Here is a 25,070-nt window from a genome sequence, read left to right on the forward strand (position 1 = left end):
TCTTATAGTTATAATTTTTAACCCCTTTTGATCTTCTTTGTAAAATTGGATAATGTCATGTTTAATTTTTTTTTAAAAAAAAAATTCACTGTCAGTTTCAACTTTGTAGCAATTTTAAAAGATTCAATGTTACGGCATTATGATAGAATAATAAATTGTATATTAGTAAGTTTATAAAAAAATGGGTTGCCAACACTCCTCAAATCCTCTCACTACCTTCCCATCTATTGATTGACTTTTTCTTTTGGCATTTAAAATTTATTTAAAATTATAAATTTGTGCGAGTCTTATTTTTTCAATGAATTTCACTTGTAATATTATAATTTTTTAATAAATTTAATTTTAATAAAATTTAAAATATTAAAAAGTGTATAAAAAAGCTTATTATCACTCCTCTTAAAAAAATTAAAAATGCTTAAATAATCAATACTAGTCTGAACGTTAAAACCAGATTGACCAAACGTCAAATAATTAATAAAAAGTTATTAAAAAACATGTATACTTTTTTTTTGTAAAAGTTCTTATTTTGATTTTCAAAAAAATATTATTATTATTTTTTAGTTTATAAAAGAAAATTATTTTATTTTTATTTCTTATTTTAAAAATATTTATGAAAAATTATTCAAACAAAATGTAAATCGATAGTGTAGGCAGTTATATGTCACAAAATATCCGCTATATCATTTTTTTTAAAGTTTATAAAATTATTTTGTTAATTTTTTAAAATTAAATAGAAGGAAAAAGAGTTTTAGATACACTACTTGAGTATTTATAATTTTCAATAAAATATACTATAAGAAATAAAATATCTCTATTCTTAAATTCTGAAATAATGTATTTTAAGAATTATTTTTAAAAAAATATTTTTGTTTTATTATTTAAAATTAAATAGATAAAAAATTAAATTAATGAAAAGTTATGAAAATAAATATTTAAAGGAAGAATAATAATATCCATGTTTATCAATTAAATATTCTATATAAATATTATAAAAATGGAGAATAGTAATATCCATGTTTATCAATTAAATTTGGTATATCAAGACTATAGGTTTATAGCTTTAAAATTCAATTCAAATTTAAAGTGAAATTATTTAAATTTAATTAATAATATTTAGAAAATAAAAATGAGGTACTGCAATATATATAGAATACAGATAATACATTTATAAAAAAGTTTATATAGTAATTACATCATACATTTATATTTTTTATTTTTTTAATAAATGCATTTTTTTAACGTGTTAGAAATAAACTGTTATAGAAATAATAAATAGAGAAAAATAATTATATATACTTTATTGCATGAAAAAAATTTAAAAATATATTACTGTTAATAATTTTGATAAATAATTAATTTGAAAAATCAAATCAATCAAATGATCTAATTTATTAATTAAAGATAACTAATTGACTATCATTGTTAAAGTTGTCATATTTACTAAAATATTGAAAATCATAGGATTAACATATATCAACTATTTAGTGCAAATCTTTAGACTTATATCTATTGTAAACATACAAATGATAATTTTAAAAAGAAAAAAAATTATGTACGAACATTATTGTGCAAGTCTGCTAAGCAATCTGGTCTCGTAACATTGAACCAAAAGTTGTGCACGTCTTTGATATCTTTCCCTAAAACATATTTGTAATTCTGTCAGTATTTTAAAGTAGAAGAACACCAATTAAACTAATATAGTTCTTGTTTCCATCTATATATATACCTATTCTTTGAACCTAGCTAGGATAAATTTAAGAAATACTGAGATACCAAAGAGTAAGGAAAAATAACAGGTAAACAAGAAGCAAAAATCGAGTAGTTTGGTAATAAGAAGCACAGCACTCTTGGTGCTGAAGCGATCCCAATGATATTAATTAAGCGAGTGACGCTGCTGCAAAACTTGTGTCCATGACCTGAATGAGCTTGTGGGCTATGGCACTTGCATAAAGTGATGAACCTTCACATATCTGCACCACCACAAAAATAACCATTCTTCTTGTTAACACAAAAACAAACACACAGATATAATTTTGATTTAATTATTGGTTTAGTATATATTGCACAAATTTTACTTTTTAGTCTTATATTTAAAAATTATTGGTTTGAATATATTTATATCTTTGAAATTTAGTGTTTTTTTTAATTGTTGTCACTGAAAAAACATTATTTTAGTTCTTATAAAATATATTTGTTTTATTTTTTTTCACTGAAATACTTTAAATAATAAAAAAAAGTGTTTTAAATAATGAAAAAATATTATTTAAAATACTTTAAGAACAAAAGATAAAATAATCACATTTTATAAAGAGTAAAATGAAAAAAAATTACAGAAACAAAAATAAAAAATACTAAACTATAAAAATAAATATTTAAGCCAAAATTATTCAATGTAATCTCTACACGTCCATTTTTAATTTATTTTAAATCCTATACATAGCATTTTTAATCTATTTTAATTCCTACCATAACACATAGCAACTAGACTAAAAAGAATTAAAAATAATATATATATATATATATATATATATATATATATATATATATATATATATATATATATATATATATATATATAAAAGAAGTAAAAGGGATGAATTTTAAGTATAAAAACTAAAAGATAGAATTTGTACAATAATAAGGATTAACTAAATCTATATGATTAGCAAACACAATTAATGTGGCCTTTTCTGCATATGTACACAAACCTTGGTATTGAAGAGATAGCTGCAGAAATCGCCAATGTGGCCACCAGCAACATGTTGGAGATCAAGGTTAAGTTGATCGAGAAGGTGCGAGACATGCACCAAGCAATCGATCTTCTTCCTCTGAACAAGCTTAATTGTGACCTCGTTGTCAACAATGCGCACATCAACCTCGGTGTCTTTGGATTTTCTCCGTATCCAAGAACTTCTTAAGTTTTCACTGTATTGATCTGGTTCCTGCAGGTTGGAGAAGTCACCTTCATCAGCTTCAACCTCGTGCCTCCTCCTCATCATCACCCTTTGTTTATCATGCCTCTTCTTCTCCACCAGTAATTTGAGTTCTTCCACTGTCCTCTTAAGCTCTCTGATGTAGTTAATAGCATCTCCTACCACTGATACTCTATCACTCTTTTGTTTCCAAAACAAAAAGAACATTATCATACCAACCACTTGTTTTGTTGTGTGTTTGTTTAAATAGGATGAAAATGTTATATAATTATTAAACTTAAATATATTTTTATTTCTAATAAATATTTTATTTCTGTGTTTGTTCTTTAATAAATTCTTATTTTACATTGAGTTTTTAATAAAATGATAATTTTATTTTTAAACTTTAATATTTTTAATTCTTAATAAACACAAAATTTATTAATTTATTTGTGACTTAAAAAAATATCAAAAATAAAAAATAAAATTATTATTTTATTAAAAATTCAACAGTAAAAAATTATCATGCAACAAACATAAAAATTAAATATTTATTAGAAATAAAATATATATTTTTTTCATTGATGACTATTTTTTGTCAGAGAATTTGAAGGCACACATAATGAATATTTTCTTCCAACACTAATTAATTAACACCCAAAACCAAACAGAATTCGTATCCGAATAAAAAAACATATTTAAATCTAATTATTATTACCTTGGAGGGGTTTGGGATGAGTTCTTTCAAAGCATCAAATTTACTGCTCAAATCCACTCTCCTTTGTTTCTCAGTGATGGTGCTAGTGAACTGCTTGGTCCTTTTTCCACCTCTCTTTTTCCCAACATCTTGAGTGAAGTCCACCACTCCATTTCCAAAGCCTTGAATGCCTTCTCCTTCGACGGCGTGGCCAGCGAAGGGGAAATCATTACTTAGAGCCGGCATGTGTGGAAGCAAGTCTCTGAGGGTAGGTTGTTGTTGTTGCTGCTGCAGGTTGAGATGCAAGTAAGGGTCATAGGAGACAGAGGAGACGTTTGTGCTATTATCTCCTGGAATAGGGTTTGGGAAGTGGAGAAGGTTAAGGAGATCTGGTACTGTTGGTGTGGGATAAGGAAGTTGGTGATGATTCTCAAGTGGGGTGTTGCTATAATTGTATTGATTTTGTTGAGGGTGTTCTGCAATGATTTCCATTGCTATTGCAGCGTTAGCATTTGCATTTGCAGCATCTTCTCCACTGGAATAAGAGTAGGCAAAGGCGGTGTTGTTGTTGTGGTTGTGGTTGTGGGTCTGTGTGGCAGACATAACTCCCTCTGATTGTGAAACCATTGCATTGGGATCATCATAGCAACTACTTTCTTCGTACATTTTTGGACCACACCACACACTCATTGATCTTTTTGTCTGCAAAGAAAAGGAAATAATGAGTCAACAAAACTATTTTAAAAGCAATGATATATTATTGAGAAGAAAAAACAAACCAATAATAATAGGAGCAGCACACCCTTCGAATTCTTAATCCAAAACTTGAGAATGACACAGAAAATAAATAAGAGTGGTCCTGTTGTGTTGTGGGACGTGGAATTCTCTTGGTTGGTGGTTTTGAGGTTTGAGAGATTGTGAAGGCTTTTCCGAGTGTGTGCCAAAGATGGAATGGAATGGTGTGAGTGTGCCAAATGACCAAAATGGGTCTCCTTCTGTTAACTGGTCTGCAGATTCCCCTCATGTGGACCCCACTAAACGATCTCCTCCGTACTCTCCTTTCCCGTCCCAAAGATGCTTTTGCTTTTTATTTTTCTATTATAAATTTTAGACATAAATATATTTCTTTCCTATAATTTATTTTTTTATTTTTATTCTTGTAAGTTTTTTTTTCATTTTAATTTTTATAAAATATGTTAATGCAAGTTTTTTTCTTTAAGTTCTGTTCAAAATATTTTTTTATTATTTAAAATATTATCTAAAACATTTTAAGGATAAAAAAAATATTTTATAAAAATTATAATAATTTCTTTATAGGGACAAAAATTAAAAAATATTAAATTATGAGACAAAAATATATTCAAATTTAAAATTTATAAATATGTGATGTTGAAAAGAAAATGAAAAAAAAATCAACTTCGTAGCCAATGCTTGTGCATGAGGTACCTACAAGAAAGCAAGAATGTGAGACTGTTTTTAAATCAGTAAAAATTGACCATGTTATGATGTAAAATATATCTATACTAAGTCTTATAAAATAGATGTATAGAAAAAAGGCTATTGTGCTCATGCTTCAGCTGTTGACATGTGTCTAATTTCTTGGCTTTTTGGGCATTTTATGCCCCTCCAGCTTTGCTTGATTTTATGCCACCTCGTTGTCATGTGTCTTGCTTTGAACTTTTTTTTTTTTGCTGTCAACTCCACGTATCATTCTCAAACTGACGAATTTCAACTTCCGTTTAATTTTGCTTGATAATCTGTCTCAAATCCTAAATCTTTCTCTTTCCTCCGTTTATCTCTTTCTCTTTTTTTCGAAAACTGAAATTTTTCCGGAATGCTAAAGCCACCCAGTTTTCGCAATGCATTCTCTCTTTTTCTTCTTCATTTGCTGCTCGCTTTGGTCTCTACACGAGGATCTCACAGAACCACTTGGAACACTCTCACCAGTTCGTGTTGTTTCCTTTCACTCTTCTTTCTATTCCTTTTGTGTTTTTTTTTTGCTTCTTCACGTTTTGCTTAGAAAATGCACCCCAGAAAAAGAAAAAGCAAAAAATTAACAAAGAAATTGTTTGAAACTTAGTTTATCTTGCTTTTGTGTTCCTTTTGTTTTTCTTCGTTGAGTTTGTGTTAATTAACTCCACGTTGTTATTAATTTTTCTTGATTGTATTCTCGAAATTTCTTAGATTTGGTTCTATCTAATTACCCTAGACCCATTGATTGTAGAAAGATATTCATAGGGGGTTTAGCGAGAGAAACAACGATTGGTGAATGTTTTTTATTTGTATTGTGTTGGTTTGTTTTCTTTCCGGCTTTACCAATGAACATTCATGTAATTAACTATCTTTTTTTAATAATTTTGTGTAGCCCAATTCATCAAGAACTTTGGTAGATATAGTGATTGAGGACACTCACATTATCAATGGCAAGCATGTGATAATTGACACGCGTTTGAATTTTGAATCTTTTTGAGTATTGATTATTAAAGACTTAAAGGAGGGAACAGAACGAAAGGGAAATGAAAGCTGATGCATTGAATGATTTTGTTTGTAGGTGGAGATTAAGCTGCTGGCTGGAACTCAAAAGACTTCCGAATGAAGAAGATTTTTGTGGGTGAAATTCCTTCGACTGTGACCGAAGGTAGTGTTTCAATTGAGCTAATTTTCACCTGTTGACAGTGAGGTGTTGATGTTGTAGACACGTTAGTGTTCTAAAATTTAAAATTTGAGCGTGAACAATGGGCATATATATATATATATATATATATATATATAGTCTGCATATGTATAATTCAAAATAGAGTACCACAACCAGATAGTTTCTTTATCATAGGGAAATCTCCATCTCCACTACCCATATATAGGTCAGATGTTTGTCAAGCAATTTTCAGTTTTAGATTTATAATATTGTATTAGAGACTTATTTGAGGTAGTGTAGTTTGAAAAATATGTTTAAAGATCCAGCTTCTGAGGGTACTACCGAGTAAGTCAAGTTTTGTTGAAATTCCACCCAAATAATTTTTTTTTCTTAGTTTGTGTTCCATAGCAACTAAGAAAAACTTAGTGCAGGTGTAAACCATGGAGTAAACTACTACAACAACCTCATCAATGAGCTCATGGCTAATGGTCATAATTCATTAATATTTATTTCTATAACTCTTTACATTGGATTAATATCTTATCCATATGGTTGTTAATCATATATAATCACCATAAATCATGCAGGTCTGCAACCGTATGTGATCCTTTTCCATTGGGACGTTCCCCAAGTCTTAGAGGATGAGTATGGTGGTTTTTTAAGTCCTCACATTGTGTAAGTGAAATCAATTTCCTTCCATTGTAAGAATGTTGAGACAAATTTTTAGTAAATCTAATGATATGATAAACATATATAATTCATATGAACATGCAGAGATGATTTTAGGGACTATGCTAAACTTTGCTTCAAGGAATTTGGCAATAGGGTGAAACATTGGATTACTTTGAATGAACCGAGGAGTGTGAGCAATAATGGCTATGCAAATGGCAGGTTTGCACCTGGCCGGTGTTATAAGATGGTTTATTATTTTCTGTAGCCAATAATAATGTCCATAGGATTATCCCTTCATGGGCTTTATGCCATATTATTGTTGCTGATCCTCTTTTTCTTTTCCTCCTCACTTCAGAAGGGCAGGATGAATATGAATATGAAAATGACGGGTTTATAGTGGATGAGGACGAAGAGGAGGATGAAGAAGAAGATAGAGCAAAATCTGATGATGAGCCACAGAAGAAAAAGAAAAGGAAGAAAAAGTCAGTTTTTATCACTAATGTATTTTTTACCTCTGTTTGTGGTTGAAGTTGATGAACTTATATGTTTAGAGAAAAAAAGCACAATGATTGGTAATATAAAAATATTTTTTTATTAATTTAGATATATTTGTATGTGTGTATGTGTATTTATTTGATAATCACTTGCATCAAGTAGCTGATAGGTTTTTTCCTTAAAACTATTCACATGTTGTTTGAATATACTTACATATAAATCTGTCTTTTATTTTTTTTTTAAAAGTTCAACAATGCGCATGGCTAGCTTCTGCCCTTCCTTTTTTCTCTGGTACCCCTTGGTTCATTCTGTGTCCCTTTGGAGGGAGATCGACATTGGATTGACTTTTTTATTATTTGCTTTTGTCTATACTTGGTTGAAATTGTAAACATCAATGATGTTAACATTCATATTTGACAAATTAATCTCACTATTTTAGGGAGGAGTATGTCCTTGATGAAGATGATTATGAATTGCTGGAGGACAATAATATCAATATTCATCGTCGGAAGGTTTTGAATTTTTTGTATGTGTTTCAAATTTTTTTTTTATTAATGTTGCCTTTCAGTGGATAAATACCATGCTATATATACAAATTTATTGACAATAATTTTTATAATTCATAAGGAGAGCAAAAAGTTTAAGCGGCTGAAAAAAGGCAGGAGGGGTACCGAGTAGGAGCCCTCTGGGCTGTCTGATGAGGAGGAGTTTGTTGGAAGTGGTAAAGTTGGGTGAACTGCTGAGGAGAACCTCAAACGCAGTTTATTTGGTGATGATGAAGGTATGCTCCGGTTGTGGTGGTCTATTCTTTTGGTTTTACATTGACAGTACTTGATTGTTGTGGGAAAATTACTTTCACACTGAATGAATTATAGATATATCACTTTTGGATAAATGAATTCTGAGCTTGGAGATATTCTCTGAAGAATAATTTTGTAAGAAAGAGTTAACTGTCTCATGTGGAATTGCAGCTTCATGTGTGTCACCTTGTGGTGATGATGATAGGTTTGAAGTGACGAACCTTTTTTGGTGTGTAAAGCCACAATCTACAAAGGTGGTGAGGAGATGCATCAGTTATATATTAACATAATGCTCTATGTTTTTTTTTTCCAATTACTATGACTTGACAAAACTCCATACTCCATCACCAAACTTCATACACTTGGCCACAGAATTTGCATCAAACAGTTAACAAAAATCAAAAAACAAAAGAACACATTGATGATTGATGATCAATTGACAATGGAATTGCTGAACATAGATTGAAAAAGATACCAAAGCATACATACCATGAAGGGGATGGGCTGTTGTCGTGGAAAACATTGGAAATTCATCTACCTGATTATCCAAATAATGAATTTTGAGCCATAAGAATTTGACAATTACAACTTTTGCTAAGAATAACACAATTAAGCAAATTAATATAACCTTTTGATCCTTAGAGCAGGATAGTAAATTTTGCTCCTTGCACCAAATGCCCCTGCCTGCAATGGCATCTTGAAGGTACCCAGTAGATGTATCAGACGGAAACCAAGGCTCTGGTGTAGGCATAAGCAAATTAAGATCACAATTCACAAACAAGTAAAACTAATGGTGTCAGTCATTAGCATTCTAAAATCACAATTCACAAACAAGCAGAACTAATGGTGTCAGTCATTAGCATTCTAAGAAACAACAAATGAAGCCTAAATAAGAATATAGTAATATACAAATGAAAGGTAAATATTATTATATAGCATATGTACCAAGTGTCTGATCTGTATGAGTAGCTCCAATCTCCAATTCCATGGAGCTGGAGCAGTTAGAAGACAAGCTGTTGAGGTGTGAGTGTGACATAGCGGGAAAAGCCTTCTGTTCCTGCAAGACAAATGAATTTGGTTTTAAAATTCATATATGATATATATAGTATCTCTTTTTTTTTAAATAAAAATAGAATTTAAAAGAAGATAAGATTAAAGTATGGTTGTTAAAAATTGAAAAGGATGATGTACATAATTAAATTTTTAAAATTGAGTTTTTTTAACGCCAATTTAGTGAACATGATAATCCATTATTTTAAGAATATCTTATCACTTTCTCCTATTTTCTGCTGTTAGTAATTAAATTGACAAAATATTTAAAAGTGTGTATGCAGCATCTCAAAAGGGTTTAATAGGGATTATCTTGAATTCTGACTGGTATGTGCCGGTTTCTAAAGAGAAATCTGATCAAGATGCTGCACGTAGGGGCCTTGACTTCATGTTTGGATGGTAAGTTTATACTCACATTCATAGCTCGAAGGGAAGGAAAATTGACAGAGACACTATTTATTTTTGAAAATATGATCACATAGTGATTGATGGTATACTACATTTAGTAAGAAAAATGTGTACAGACTGTGATTGACAGGGTTACCAACTTGAGGAAGGAAATTATCGAAGGTCACACAGACAAGAACTTCATTGAGGAGAACAGTTGGAAGTATGCATTGTTGGATGAGGGACAACGTGAAAAAAAATTGATTTCCTTTGTTAGGGAAAAAAACTGAGTACTGGGTGATCCAAGAAATTAAGCAAAGTAATTTTTGTAAGTATTGAGTAATATATATATATATATATATATATATAAAAGATAAAATATAAATCAATATCAATAAATATACTATAAGTTTAATCTTAAAAGTTGTCATTTGTTTTATTTCTCTTTTGACATGTGACTTTTTTTGGTGCAATTTCTTCCTCTTTATTCTTCTAAAAAATAAAACAAAAAAAATGATTTTTTTTTTTGTGCAATTCCATTGTTTCATGTTTACTACTGATGTTCATGAGAGGGTCATCAAAACAAAGGAAATAGGAAGGTATGCATTTAGTGGCAATGAAGGGACCAACCTCTCTGTAGACAAATAGTGGAGAACCTTTGGATAATTAAGGGGATAGATCTAGAATATGTGAACAAAGAGGAAGGGGGGTCTTTGGCGTTGGACAAGGATATTAAAGCCCAAGTATATTTGTTAATAGTTAATGATGTTCTCAATTCTCAGTATTGTGCTTCATCCTTTCTTTTTCTTTTCACCTTCTAATTTTGACTGTTTTGAGGTTGTTTGTGAAATCTGGTGCAATAATTTGATAGATGTGATCCTATTTTTGTTTTATTTTACTTTTGTTTTGAAGGTATGACAATATTACTAAGACAGATAAGAGATATGGCTCTTACATTTCTCGGGTTCCTGATTCTTTGTTGAAGAAAGTGTTAAATGGAGAGAAATATCTGAAGCTCTATAGCTACCATTACCTGATAAAATTCTATTCATTGCACTCTGTATTTCAACTTCTAATCACAGTCCATTCCTGATTTTGCTAGACCAAATCATGATGGTCTGTACAGAGCTATAGACATCTACTTGAAGGTAAGATTTTGTTAATTCTTCATGGTTTTTGTGGCTATTCCTGCTTAGTTCATAACTTCTGATTGTTGTGTGTCTCAAGGAAAAAAATTAATCATAAAGTTGAGATATTAGACTTATAATTTATTTTCTTCTCTAATCCTTTTTTATTTGCTTTCAGACTAAAAAATTACACTAGAACAGAGCCTACATGATGATGATGATGATGATAATAATAATAATAATAATGATAATAATAATAATAATAATAATGAAACAAAGCCAAACATTATTTCCTATATCTTCTTCTTCTTCTTCTTATTATTATTATTATTATTAAGTATTTATTCTTCTATAGTTTCTTAGTTTGTTTTCTAATCAGAAAATAAATTGTTGTTTTGTTGAGTGAATGTGCAACGGGAGATGCAATATCACTAAAAGATAATTATTTTTTCTTTCATTTTATGTCATTTTTATCATATTTTCTTTCTTTTATATGTTATAAATGATAGACATATATGACATTATCTCTTTTGTGATCCCTTCTCTCCACCATGCATAGGTCAGGACAACACGGGATTTTAAGACATTAGTGTTCCTCTCATTTTTCACTTGAATTTAATTTTTTAAAATTTTTTCATGCATTATTATTATTATTATTATTATTATTATGTAGTCTTAATTCTTCTATAATTTCTTAGTTTGAATGACAATGAGAAAAATGCCAAAGGGATGGTGGTGAGTCCTATTCTTTTGTGTTCTCCTTTAAATTTAAGTTGTTTAACTGTAAATTAACAATCAACTTATTATTATCTGACCTGAAAAATGTAAATATGGAATAATTTGTATTATAATTGACATGATGCCATGTGTTTATAAAAAAAAACTATTTGACTTATTTAAAATTTCAATTCTCAATTTGACTACACTTTCTTTTTTCTTTTTAACCCCTTTTAGTTTTAAACATTTATTTTCTTTATTATGTTTGAACCTCATGATTAAATCATGAAACATAGATAAGTAATGTTTTTGTTCCAAAACTTATAAGATAGATTACTGTGGGTTTCTTTCTATTGTGTCCATACTGATCCATTATTCAGTGCTGACATACGCTTCTGTTGTTTGCCTTTTTAACACTTTCTGTTTCATTCATTCCATTAGTTACTCGACTGATCTTTCTAGGAGAGCAAGAATTCACTCAGTGTTACATTGGCATCACCAGAATTTGCGTCCTAGAGTAGCTGCATGATAGCTATAAAAGAACCCTTTTGTAATTGCATTGTTGTGTAGAAAGTGAAACTACTATGAAATTAACATTATTTCATGAGTTCTTATCATGTTGGACAAGTTAATTAGTTGTAGATGATAGTATATAAGTAGTTAGCCTTTTTTCGATGCTTCATATCAATGCTAAATTAATTTGCATTACAGTTTGGGTAATTCTGGTCATATTATCTTTTATGAGATGAATATCAAACTTTAGAATTTTGCCTTAATCAAGCGACCAGTGCGTATGCACGGATTGCATACTAGTTTAATATATAAATGGTTATATAGGTCTGAGAGGATGAACTTAAAGTGGCAGTATGTTTGGGTGCACAATCCTCTTGGAGAAATTTGGAATTTTTCAAGAGTTTAATTTTACTATCTCAGTCCACTTTAATTAAATTCTTTTTTTAATCATGACAATATAAGTTAAAAGCATTTACTAAATCAAAATTGGATTAAATTATAGTGTCATTTAAACCATTTTACTAAATCACTTGTAATTAAAAATATTTCTCTTTATTATTAAAACTGGACTGATTTGGGTGATTAGACCCATTTAAAGTTAGTTTGGTTAATTTTTTTTTCTGAAATAAAAGTTTAGGTGAATTGGATTTTGGAAACTCACGGGGACTAACATATCTCAAGGTTCAAAAAATACTTACAAAGATATTTATAGACTATTCATCAATAAGATTTTCATATGGATAACTAGAATCAAACCACATCATATTAGAATGAGTTTCTTACCTATTGGATCAACTCTTGTTGATTTTTGGTTAACTTATTAGATTAGATATATGGTTAATTCAAAATTGATGTCATTAAACCAATCTTAAACTATATTGAATTTGTACAAAACTAGTTACAAACGAAATGCAATTTCTCATATTAAAGGCACAATCACATTTACCAGGGTCCAAGACTTTGGTTCTCTATGCTAAAATCACTGCATACCGTGCTAATATGCTATTTCTAATGTGCATATAGATTGTTGCACGCTGGTCTTGCATCTTGTAGTAAGCTTAGGTTCACTCTTTAGTTGACTGTTTCAACTATGCATTGCATGTTGCTCTCACATTTAGTACACATGGCTCTTGTTCATGCTTGCTCACATGTGCAACTGAAGTATCTAAAAATAGAGCTATGGGTTTCATTGTTTCAACTTACACAATCTACTAAACAATATTTACGGGGATAACAAGATAATTTTATTAAAAATTTGGTTATATTCGAAGCAAAGGTTAGCTTAATATTTAAGATTTAGGGGAATGTATTGGATTAGGATTTTAAAGGATTTTAAAAGACTCTTTTTTTGTTGTAAAAAAGTCTTATGGTATTCATTTAGAATTTTTAAATATTATAAATAAGTCTCGTGATATTTAATTAAAACTTTTAAGAATTTTTAAGGAAGATAACAAAATTCGATGATATTCAATTAAGATTTTTTATAACTTATAAAAAGTCTTTTGGTATTAAAAATATACAAATTCCAATGGATTATTTTTTTTAAGAAGGGTTTCGATAGATTTCATTAGACTTTTTAATATAAAATATCTATCAAACAATCTCACCAAAATCCTTGAGATTTTGTTAGATTTTTTTTTCTATTGGTTACTAGACTTTTTTTTTATCATCACACATACATTTTTCTCTCTTTTATATTCTTCAAGATGTGTGTGGTATATATATTTCCCATATTCAAGATATGTGTGGTATATATATTCCCTATATTCTTTTGAAATAAAAAAATGTCAAATATACTGCAACTTTATGCATTTTTTCCTTTGTTTTCCAAATTAAATGAATGTATGTCTTATGTACTAAGATTAACTATGTTTTTTTAATGACTATGCTCATCACTTGATCGACGCAATATTTTCATGATAGTTATCCTTAATTTTGTCATCCATATAACTTAGTAACCTTTTTGCCAATTTTCCACCCTCACCACTCCCTTCTAGTACATGCTTATTATTGCACCTCATTTAAACATGTCATTAGATTTATTATTAAATAATTGTAGTAATTAAAAAAATTAGAAAACCAACGTATAATTTTAAATCTATTATTCAAATTCAAAAGTGAGAATGAGAAGATGTTATTGCAAGAAATGTTAGTATAGGAGAGCATAAAACTAGAATCAATATAACTATTAAAAATTAAAAAATTATATTGTTTTTTTTTTATCCAAACATCATCATTTCTTATTATTTTTTCACTAACTCTTGTAATTTTGAATGTGTCTTTAAAAAAAATCACATAATCCTTTTAAAATTTATAAATCTATAAAGTCTTTTCAAATCCTTTAAATTCTTATAATGTAAATCTATTAAAATTCAAACTATCATAAAAGTCTTGTAAAAAAATCTGATAATTCATAATTATTATTCCTACATAATCTTTAAAACCCTCAAGAATTTTGTATACTAAAATATTTTTTTAAAATCCTAATCTCAATACACCCCCTTGATGGTATTTTGGCCATACACAGACTTTTTGTGAGGAAGCTAGCGAGAGAGAATTAGTTCTTGATACTTGGCTGACCCAAGTTTCTCCAATTGGACCTCAATTGTTATTTTTCTTAACGAGTTGCTATTGGTCTCATTCCATTTGTTATTGGTCCCTACCAAGGAGCTAGCCCCTTTTTTATTTTCAAATTGTTCTTCCCACATAATCATGTTTTTGTTGTACCACCATTTTTGAACCCCCTTATCACAATGGAATTGTAATTCTGTTGTATAATGTACAACAAAATTACGATTCTGTTGTATGTTTTTTTGTCAACCTAAACATCACAATGAAATCATGATTTTGTTGTTGTTTGTTTTTTTGCACCCCCTTAACACAACGAAATCGTGATTCTGAATCGTAATTTTGTTGTGAATTTTTTTTTACAACACAGAATCATAATTCGGTTGTGATTTTATATACAAAAAAGGTAATAATATCACGATTCAGCTATGTCAAAATACACAACAAAATCATGATATCATTACCTATTTTTTCCAAAAAAAAATATAAATAAAATTGAGATTTCATTGTAGATATGTCTACAATAAAATCACGATTCCATTGAACACGAATTAGTGTAAAAAAGGTACCTCAAAGGAGTTGGGGAAGGAGAGAGAGATGGATTGGACATGGGTTGGAAAGTGAAGGAGGAGGGAAGCAAAGGAGAAAATTTTGAAAAAAGAAGGATTGGGGAAGAGAGAAGTGGGAAGAGGGTGCCAAGAAGGGGGGGAGGGGAGAGGGAAGATGGAGGGGTGGAATTTTTTAAATAGGGGGCAAAATGGAGTTTTCAGTAAGGTAGGGGTCAAAATCAAATTGTGTAGGGACTAATAGTAGTTTCCTTTTCTTTACTACATTATTTGTTATTTTCCCTAAATTGATCCAATCTATGTTGGACATTCTTTTGTAGTTCACTTTTTGTTAGGTTTTAGTTTGTGTTTAAAAGGGCGATGTTACTCTGAATCATTATGAATGAAAAATATGAATGTTTAATCTATCTCCTTTTAGCTCTATAATGATAGTTTCTAGTTAAATGTTGTCTGTAGATATTTTATATTTTCTTTCCTAACAATGTTACTGTTAGCGGCTCGCCAATCACCACAACACCTCTCAACCCACAATTAGAGAAGGAGAACACGGTAATGGTGATTCTCTTAAAGGACATGTCTTGATATATCAGAAGATAAAGTGAGAGAATAGTAGAAAACTAAAATTAAGAATGAGAATACCATTTTTTATTATTCTTAAAATCAGAAGAAAAGTCTTTTAACATCAGATAAAGAAAACTAACCCAACCTTATTTTATCCAAAATACATTTTATTTTGGAATTTGGATTTTAAAATTTGACCTGAAAATAAAACACACAAACACGAAAAATTATTAGGTAATTTTAAATCATTACTTATCTATAGTCTTAACTAATTTTTACGTGACACATACTTAATTATGTGTCATATAAAAATCTGCTAACACCATGAATAAGGTAGTGATTGAGGACCACTTAATAATTTTTCCACAAACACGTAAATAAAGGCCTAAGCTTTTATAAGACCAATGAATGGTTGCACAGCAGAGCCTATCCACAAACTTCCTTCATGTTCTTCCACTTCACTAACAGAGTCCAATTGTCTTCCATATTCTCCATCTAATACCACAATGGCCCTCCCCTTTTCATCAAATTTAATTGCCACAGGATCTGCATTCCAAGGAAGTGTGGTTTCAATTTCATTTCCCAATTTCTGAATCAATCCCCTGCCACTGTTCTGTGCCACCCAAAATTCTCCTTTGTTGTTCCTCTTTATGTTATCTGGGGAGCGTGGAACCTGAGCAAAAGGCTCTATATTGTTGTTGTTGTTGGTCTTGGAGTCTCTAAGTTGAATCTTGAGAATTTTAAAAGTGGTTGATTCTGCTACTAGAATGAAGGAATTGTCCTTGCTAAGTGCCACACCGTTAGGGAACGCTAAACCTTTGACCAAAACATGTACACTTTGGGTACTTGGAACGTATTTTAGTAACCTTCCAGTTCTATCCCCGCTCAGAATTATTGATATGTATACCCTTCATCGAAGAGAAAAGAGAATGAGTTGCCAAAGAGCATCGAGAGTCATTTCCTAATTTAGTACAAACAACAAATTATAGGTTTAAATATGTTTTTGATTGTTATAATTTAATATTTTCTTTTTATTTTTGTTCTTGTAAAATATTTTTTTCTTTATTTTAATGTAAAATGTATTTATTTTGTTTGTCATTTTTAAGTGTTTTAAATAATATTTTTTTATTGTTCAAAACATTTTTTTTAGTATTCAAAATATTATCTAAAACATTTGAAGGACGATAAAAAGTAAACATATTTTATAAGAATTAAAAAAAAAGATTTATAGGGACAAGAATGACAAAAAATATTAAATTGTAAGAAAAAATATATATTTAAGCATAAATTATATAATTATATTTAGGGTAATGCACTAATACTAGTGATCATTACTCAACCTCACTTGTGAAGTGATTGATAGCAAAATTTAACACAATTTTCTTTCTTTGTTAACACCAATTATACCGTTCGGTTGAATCAAAGTTGGTAAAATTAATTTTAAATAAAATTAATTTTAAATAAAATTAATTTAGTAAAATTGATTTAGTGAAAATTGTTTTGAACTAATATAATTTATGCTTCAATATTTTTAGTACAAAAGCAAGTTAGAGTAAAACTCAAGATAAAATTTTTGATCTAATCCAAAAGTTATCCAAATTTTCTTTTGCTTAATCAATTTTGGACTTAGAATTAATTTAAACTCTTCTTCAATATAAAACCCAACATAACATGTGAAAAATTATCAAAAATCGATTTTAGATTCGGAATAATCAATTATCTAGCGTTGAAATAAATGTGCACATCAGAGGAATGCTAAATAAAGAGTAAAATAACATTATGTGGAAATGCATGTCATAACAAGAATTTAGAGTATACCTTCTTTGGAACAAGATGCTGCTATCTGTGAAATATACTTCACCAGTTTTGGTGTCGATGTCCAAGGCATTTGTGAACCTAAATGGGACCCCTTCAGCAGAAGTGGCTAATTGCTTTGCCACACCACCACTTGGTCCTACCACCAGAAGCCCAAAGTATGCATCGGCAATGTACAGTTCACAAGTTACAGTGTTGAATTTGAGGCCTAAGGGTCTTCCACACATTGATTCCATCTTGTCATTTTGTAACCCGTCGCATAATTTCTTGTTCCTTCATAATCATAAAAGAACAAATTTACTAATTTTTACACCAAGGGATAATTAAGGAGGAAAAGCCTCCAATTGTGAAATATTCTGCAATCTCTGCATACATTACATACATGGTGTGTGAATAGGTGACAAACATAATACTCGTATTGGTCTTAGGTGACCTCTCAAGTCTCAACCCAATAAGGATTTGGGCGTGATGATCCATTCTTGTTAGACTTTCTTGGGGGATACGCTTAGTAATGTAGAGTTGGCATAAGTTGATCAATGAATATGAACTAATATATGATTTTCTAACTGGCTTAAATTTTAATTTTATTTCTCCATTAATTTTTTACATCTAATTTTAGTCTTTCTATTGTATATATATTTTATTTTAATTAATGAAATGATTTTTTACGATGTCTTAAGATCTAGGATTCAATTAGACCGAAATAAGAAATAAAATATATGCAATATTAAGAATTAGACCGAATAATTGTAGACTTTTTAAAACTGAAAAACTAAAATTATAAAAAGAATAAATTAAAAAATTAAAATTGTATATAAAAAATGAAACGAAAACAAAACTGTAATTTAACCTTTCAAAATAAATAGTGAGCATGCATACTTGATTCTTGAGAAATAAAATAAGAAAAAATGAAAGGGAAAGATGTATCTTTTATTTTCATGAATTAGTATTTTTTATAAACAAAACTTTTTATATTGAGTAATTGCCTAATTGGCGAGGCGAAGTGAATAAGAATGCAACACCGATGTAGGGTGGAGTTACATGACATCCCCCTATTTTTAGGAATCATAGAGTTGATTTCCTAGGGGAGGGTTCTCCTCTTATGTAGGCTGCCAAAACGACTTTGTTTTTTTTATTTTTTTGCTAAGATCATGGCAACAACTTTGGACATTTTGTAAATGATAGGACATTTTTGCCTAACTACAGGTTTAAGTAGTTCTAGTCTAACCTTGTTTGGTGCATGGGTTTTGTTTGGTCTTTCCTTAATTCCTTGTTTGATTTTTTTTTTTTTCCTTTTACTGGTTTAATGGATTCAGGATGTCCTGTGTTTGGATGGAGATTCAAGGGGTACCAATCTAGTTGTGATCGTATAATCTCCATCCTCCAGGTTCCATCCATTTTTTTGTGAGAAAAAAAGAATAAGAATGCATTTTTTTTAAGAGAAGAATGCATTCATTTGTTAGTAGTATCATTGAGGCTTCGTAGAGATGTATATAATTATTGTATGCTTGACTCGGATACAAAAAATTCACTACCATTTTTTGGGGGGCCAAATGCAAAATCTGGCTTAACTTAAATTTAAAGAACTCGAAACCAATTATTAGAAAAGTCTAATGATTTTGTTAAAAAAATTCTAATGATAACTCCAGCGTATAATGAAGCATAATGATGATCGAAGATATCATAATTTGTATTTTCAATTTAATTCAATTATATTTTGTCTTAAAAACTTTAACAATTTTAATTTCTGGGAACTTAATTATAAAGTTAAAAAAATATAATAACCTTATTTAAAGACTTTAAACCATCGGAAAGTAAAAACTTGATAGAATTATAAAGATATTTTTTTTAAAAAAATATTATTGAGTTTCTTGGACTCAAATGATGGGACGTATAACCTAGTTATTCACAAAAAAATTAAAAATATTAAATTAAAATAAATTATTTATTGTATTAAAATGAAAAAAAAATATTTAATAACTATTCTCAATAAATATAAAAAATAGATATTTATAATATTAAATATTTCATATCAAATATGGTTTAGAGTAACTGAGACCTTTGACTAGTTTCACTAGATTTATGAATGATCAGAGAATTTATGTAATATTATCGAGTTTATGACACTTTTTCCATCTTTTTTGCACCCTTAACATCTGTAATAAAATATTGAGTCATTTAATATAAAAAATAAATCTATTTTTAAATGGATGTCAACGGAGAAATACAAAAGAAATTAAAAGAAAAACTAATGCCAAATAATGGTGTCATGTTTATGCATTGAGTTATACTAAAAAAAAAATACCAACAAACACATTAGTTTGAGTGGAGTCATATTTAACATTCCTTAAACAAGATTTTAAGTTTGAATTTTATAATTAAAAAGAAAAAAATATGATTACAACATGAGATTTCATTAAATATGATTAATCATATTTTTTATAAAATTAATTATCAATAAAATTGATAAATATTTTATACCAAATAACCTGGTTACTAACAAATAAAAGAAATATATAATAAAAACGAAACTAGCATCTCATTACAATATATGCCATTGTCTGCTGGATTGAAAATAATAATAATAATAATAATAATATTAATAATAATAATAGATTATATCTACATGGTTGATCGTGTAATTTGGCAGCATCATGCATGTGGGGTTGTAATTAGCTGGATCTGTTGGCAGAAACTAGTACGGGTTTAAGAGGGTGGGTGTTAGATGATTTTGTTATTCATAGCATATCTTATGATCTGATCTTAATCTTAAAAAAAAAAGAAAAACGGATTGACTCACGAATTTATAGACTCAATTCATTTATGAGTGGGGTTAAGAGTGTCAACTTCTAACAGACCCATGATTAAATGGGCCAGTTTTGTTTAGACAAGGCTGCAACTTTATAGGTCTCGCGGGCCAACCCTGAGGCTGAAATCCGTATGTCCAACCCTAATAAATGAGCATCTGTATAATTGTCTAATACTGAAAATGATGGATAACTATTAACAGATAAAAAGAAAAATAACCAAACAAATTATTGGTGCGCCTGATATTGAACTTAATACTCTTTAAATAAAATTTTGAATTTAAATTTTGTGAATGAAAAAATATGATTGAAAAGAAAAAATCTCACTAAAAATAATCAATCATGATTTTTCAATAAAAATTAATCATTAACCAACCAATAAATATTTTGTACCAATATAATTAAAAATAAAATAAAAGAAAAGTCGAAAGAAAAAGGTCCAATGTATGAACGTCACATACACAGCCTGGCTTGGTTCATCAACTTGCCCCTTCATAAAGAAGAGGAATTGCTATTAATTTCAAGTGCATTAGAAAATAATGGAGTACGGTCATCTCAAAATATTTATTTTCAGAGGAATAGCTGCTGCATGCATGCTTATATGCATTAAATATTACTCCCAGAATTATTCATAAACTATCAATTACTTCTTACCTAGAATACTATATTTTTTTTTTCAAATTTTTTGCTAACTTGACTTAAATAGTACTATAAAAGTATGATAAGTACTCCAACTCAACTAAGTGATGAATGAACTGGAGAGTTAAAGAAAAAAATACTCCAACTATTTTTCGTGTTTGTGGTTTTTTTGGAAAGACTAAATAGTTTTTTTATTAATAAGAAACGAAAACAAAATTATACCACAGGATGTGGGTAACCCGACCAAACCACACAAAAAACTACTCCACAAGATGGCTACATATCATGTGCAACTATTATACATATGCAGCCAATATGTATCTTTCCAAAATTACATTTCTGTCTATTTTGTAACTATTTTGTGTCTGCAATTCATGCCTAAAATTAGAACTTTCTTTTAATTGTTGTGCCATATATGAATATATTCTTTTTTATTTACAAAACATCATGTTCCAATTTTCTTTACACTTATTTATGGTTTGTTAATTTAATCATGATATTAAATTGGGATCAAATTAATTAATAACCTGGATGTTGTTTGTTTGGTTTGCTTCTATTTGGTCTTCATGACTACATAGAAATAACATTATTTTTAAAGACGCGCAATGAACCTAACTTTGAGTATTTTACGGAAATGACTAAATTTAGACCTGTTTATGGTTGATAAACAAAATGAAAGGGATCTCTTATTTCTTTTGTGCTTGCAGGATTAGTCTATAGTAGTTTGAAATCGTTGCAGGTTGAGTCTAGGAAAATATTGCATTGTTCTCTCTAGTTTTTGCAATACATTAATAGAGTAAGAACAGTAGGATTCCTTTTAGTTTGGTTGTATGTTTTATGGTTTGGATTCTGTGATTTTGGTTTGGGTGGTTATGTTATGTGGTGTGGTGGTGGATTTAATGCCACGTCTTCTTTTTCCTCTATCATTGTTGGACTTTGGGTAATGTGTCATAAGATTTTGTACTATCTACAGCATTCCTTGTGCTGAGTTTAGCAATAACATATCTTTGGCCGCTTATAAAAAAAAGTTGAGATAAATAAAACTGGTAATAATAAAATATAGATTTTTAATATTATGTAATATAAATTAACATAAAATTATGAAAGATTTATGTTAGATAGATGATATTTTAAATGTATATAAAGGTGTTACACATTTTGCAAGATGAAAAACTAAAAAAAAATAGTTAAAAAAACTTTTGTTATTAAACTGATGATTGTTATCTCTTTGTATATGGGTGAGAGTATCTCTATTTATATATAATATTTTTTTATTATAAAAAATAAAAAATAACTTTTGTTTATTCAAAAACATTTTAAAATAAAAAAATATTTATTTAAATGACCAATTAAAACAGGTTTTTCACACTCATTCTGTCCCATTTTTGACTGATTATCTACCCTATCAATTTTCTTAATCATCTGCACAAGTGAGCCGGACCGATATTCTGTTCAACTATTTCTTTAGGGCGTTTTCGACTAATGATAAATGTCTAATTTTATTAATTGTGTCGGGCTCTCGTGTTGTACCATTAATTAGCATAGATATGTGCATCATATGTCGCGATGATTTTGTGTTATAAACTAATTATTAAATATAAACACAGTAGATAATGATATGAACGACTTGACACTTCGATATATATTCTATTTGTAATTCTCTCTTGAAAAGGTTTAGGTGAGTTCCAAATTAAGAAAGAAAAAAAAGTGGCTGTGCTAGTCCCCAAGAATAGTAGATAAACAAATGATTAATTCAAAAAGTATTATCTCAAGACAACTAGCTATATTTGATTTTTCATTTGGGGGGATTCAAACTCAATTTAAAGAATAAACATTTTAATGGCATGTTTTGATTATTTCAAAAGTACATTTACACATGAAAGTTTGCAGACTTCATTCTAACCATACACTAAAACAACATTTTCAAATAACAAGGAGTTTGACTTTTGTAAAGGCGGGGACTGGTAGCAAGGGGTGTAAGGATAATATTGTGGCACACTTTTTTTTTCTTGATTAAATTTGTGCTTCCAAATATATTTTTGGTCTTAAACCTTTCGGTTCATTAAAGGAAATTTTTTTTAACTAATTTGAATTTCAATTAAAAGGTAAATAAAATTTGATAAAAAATTATTTCCTTTAAAGATCAAACTTAAATATTATCTAAATGATTCAAATTTAAATTCAGCCTATCAACCTTAATCGGTGCTTCCGAATATATTATATGAACAATATTAACATATTTTCATGCAAGTGCAACTTGAAAGCAAACAATGACAAGTTTTTACCTGTGTGGCGAGGTAACTGCAAAGTCAATCCACTCTCTCTTTGTCTCTTGCCACTTGAGAATTCTACCATCAGACACTCCAACATATGGTCCTTTCCCATGGCAATCGAAGGCTACACTTTCAGAACCAAAAACGGAGTGAGGGAGATCAAGCTGGGAATAGGATTTGAGGCCATCTCTAATATAAGCAGCTTCGTAAGAAAGAGCATGAACGAGGGGGAATAGGAATAGGAACAGGAATAGAGTGGATTGCTTCATTGTAAATGTGAAGAAATTATTTTTCCCTAGGGATATACTTCACATGAAAAATTAAATGGACATGAATCGGAATGCTCGATCACAAATGTACTATATATAGATATATAGCATCGTACCTGGACTGCCTTGAACATTATGTCAAGTCTAAATCAACATTAACTAGGCAGTTGGTTCGCACCATAATTCATTATCATTTGACTTTGTCGTCGAATGCTTCTAATGTTTTTTTAAAAGGTTTAATTTTTACATTTGATTTCTTAATTATATTTTAAGATTTAATTTGATCTTTTAATTGATTAAAATGAAATAATTATATTTTTTTGTCATATTCGTTAATTATTATTTGACGAAATTTGATATTTTTAACATCGATTATCAACATAACTGATGTAAAATATTGTATTTTTTCAATCTGTTGTTTAGATGCCAATGTAAAAGGACATCATGAAGCTCGTCAAGGTTTACCCAAATTAAGCCTTTTACATTAGTTGTTGTCAATTTCAAAATTATCGAGTAACTCGAAAATAGAACCTACAGACCAGAGCACTTATCCAACTTATCCAACAAGGCGATTCCAAGAGCCTGGAATGTTACTCACCTCAAATTCTATTAGAGTTAAACTTGTAAGTGACTATGTACTCTTTTTCCTACTCTAGCATCTTTTTCCTTTGAAGTTTTTTGTTAGAGAGGTTTTGAATGAGACACACCTGAATTTTACATTGAATAAAAGTATTCTTTTCTTCGTTATTAACTTGTTAGATCTTAGTAGACCGAATGATTTCTTTGACTAAAGACCCAATCCGAGTCATGGATAAGACCAAATAGTATTTGACTTACTAATAGACCAACAACCACAATCAACTAAAAATAGACTATAGATAACTTAACTGTTTGGCTCAAAGAAGACCAAAAAGCTAAGCTACCCGACTAAAACACAAGCTGTAGATAATTGAGTCACTTGGCTAAAAGAAGACAAAAAAAGACAAAGTTACTCGACTAAAAATAAACTGAAACTTAAGATTCGAGGCTAAAAATAGACCAATGAGACTAAGTTATTCAGCTAGATACATATGAGCAATATATTCAACTACAATTAGACTAAGTTACTTAGCAAACATAGACCGAGAATCAATCAAATTATTTGAATAAAAATCAATAGGCCAATAAAAAATTGGTTAACACTTTTAAAGTGATTGTATTACTGAGTAGTTCCTAATTGGGAATTAGAAAATGAAAAACAATAAAACCAAATACAACACTTAGAATAAAAATGTATTGATATATATATATATATATATATATATATATATATATATATATATATATATATATATATATATATATATCAAAAGGGGACCCATTAGATAGGTTGGGTTCAAGCCTTTGCATAAAAAGGAAATTAAAAAATACTAAGCTATAGGATGAGTAGGCTCTTTGAAGAAGTACTTCGCTTGGCAAGTGTCCTTGAAGAAGTTGGCTTCATGAGGTTTTAGGATCTTGGCCTCAGCTTTGTTGAGATCACTCTTCAACTTTTCCTTAGCCTTCTATGTAGTCACCTTGAAAAGAT

The 25,070-nt window shown here is 29.2% G+C and overlaps 3 protein-coding genes across 6 annotated transcripts; 1 reads left to right on the plus strand and 2 right to left on the minus strand.

Annotated features, from left to right (window-relative positions):
- Positions 1-1,600: 1,600 nt before the first annotated feature.
- On the minus strand, positions 1,601-4,282 carry LOC114421173 (transcription factor bHLH91-like). The gene is made up of 3 exons (XM_028386996.1): positions 3,631-4,282; positions 2,709-3,113; positions 1,601-1,970 (listed from the first exon to the last, which is right to left on the minus strand). The coding sequence occupies exons 1-3, from the start codon at positions 4,273-4,275 to the stop codon at positions 1,878-1,880; spliced, it is 1,143 nt and encodes a 380-aa protein (XP_028242797.1). The 5' UTR covers positions 4,276-4,282; the 3' UTR covers positions 1,601-1,877.
- A 1,094-nt stretch (positions 4,283-5,376) lies between these two features.
- LOC114424595 (transcription elongation factor SPT6 homolog) lies at positions 5,377-9,982 on the plus strand. Of its 4 annotated transcripts, XR_003669032.1 has the most exons (8): positions 5,377-5,555; positions 6,161-6,247; positions 6,832-6,919; positions 7,019-7,135; positions 7,272-7,398; positions 7,851-7,937; positions 8,039-9,660; positions 9,786-9,982. XR_003669032.1 is itself a non-coding variant. In XM_028391464.1 (6 exons), the coding sequence occupies exons 3-6, from the start codon at positions 7,117-7,119 to the stop codon at positions 8,087-8,089; spliced, it is 270 nt and encodes an 89-aa protein (XP_028247265.1). In that variant the 5' UTR covers positions 6,374-6,732; positions 6,832-6,919; positions 7,019-7,116; the 3' UTR covers positions 8,090-9,982. The 4 variants fall into 4 exon arrangements, 1 of the variants encoding a protein (XP_028247265.1); XR_003669031.1 differs by having other exon boundaries at positions 5,377-5,559; positions 8,039-9,982; XR_003669030.1 differs by having other exon boundaries at positions 8,039-9,982.
- Positions 9,983-15,757: 5,775 nt separating this feature from the next.
- Positions 15,758-23,570, minus strand: LOC114422986 (protein STRICTOSIDINE SYNTHASE-LIKE 10-like). Its single transcript, XM_028389567.1, has 3 exons — positions 23,247-23,570; positions 17,519-17,788; positions 15,758-16,608 (listed from the first exon to the last, which is right to left on the minus strand). Exons 1-3 carry the CDS (start codon positions 23,501-23,503, stop codon positions 16,086-16,088), a joined length of 1,050 nt encoding a protein of 349 aa, XP_028245368.1. The 5' UTR covers positions 23,504-23,570; the 3' UTR covers positions 15,758-16,085.
- Positions 23,571-25,070: the final 1,500 nt, after the last annotated feature.

This window comes from Glycine soja, chromosome 8 (genome assembly GCF_004193775.1).
Source record: "Glycine soja cultivar W05 chromosome 8, ASM419377v2, whole genome shotgun sequence".
NCBI lineage: Eukaryota > Viridiplantae > Streptophyta > Magnoliopsida > Fabales > Fabaceae > Glycine > Glycine soja.

Bases quoted from the DNA above. Each gene is read 5' to 3' on its own strand.
- LOC114421173 (XM_028386996.1), bottom strand. From the start codon at position 4,275: ATGTACGAAGAAAGTAGTTGCTATGATGATCCCAATGCAATGGTTTCA. The intron at 3,114-3,630 runs GTAATAATAATT...TGGAAACAAAAG, and splicing joins TCATCCCAAACCCCTCCAAG to AGTGATAGAGTATCAGTGGT. The intron at 1,971-2,708 runs GTTTGTGTACAT...GTGGTGGTGCAG, and splicing joins GCTATCTCTTCAATACCAAG to ATATGTGAAGGTTCATCACT.
- LOC114424595 (XM_028391464.1), top strand. The intron at 7,399-7,850 runs GTCAGTTTTTAT...TCACTATTTTAG, and splicing joins AAAAAGAAAAGGAAGAAAAA to GGAGGAGTATGTCCTTGATG. The intron at 7,924-8,038 runs GTTTTGAATTTT...ATAATTCATAAG, and splicing joins TCAATATTCATCGTCGGAAG to GAGAGCAAAAAGTTTAAGCG.
- LOC114422986 (XM_028389567.1), bottom strand. From the start codon at position 23,503: ATGAAGCAATCCACTCTATTCCTGTTCCTATTCCTATTCCCCCTCGTT. The intron at 17,789-23,246 runs GTAAAAACTTGT...ATGATTATGAAG, and splicing joins GCAGTTACCTCGCCACACAG to GAACAAGAAATTATGCGACG. The intron at 16,609-17,518 runs GTATACTCTAAA...TCTTCGATGAAG, and splicing joins AGCATCTTGTTCCAAAGAAG to GGTATACATATCAATAATTC.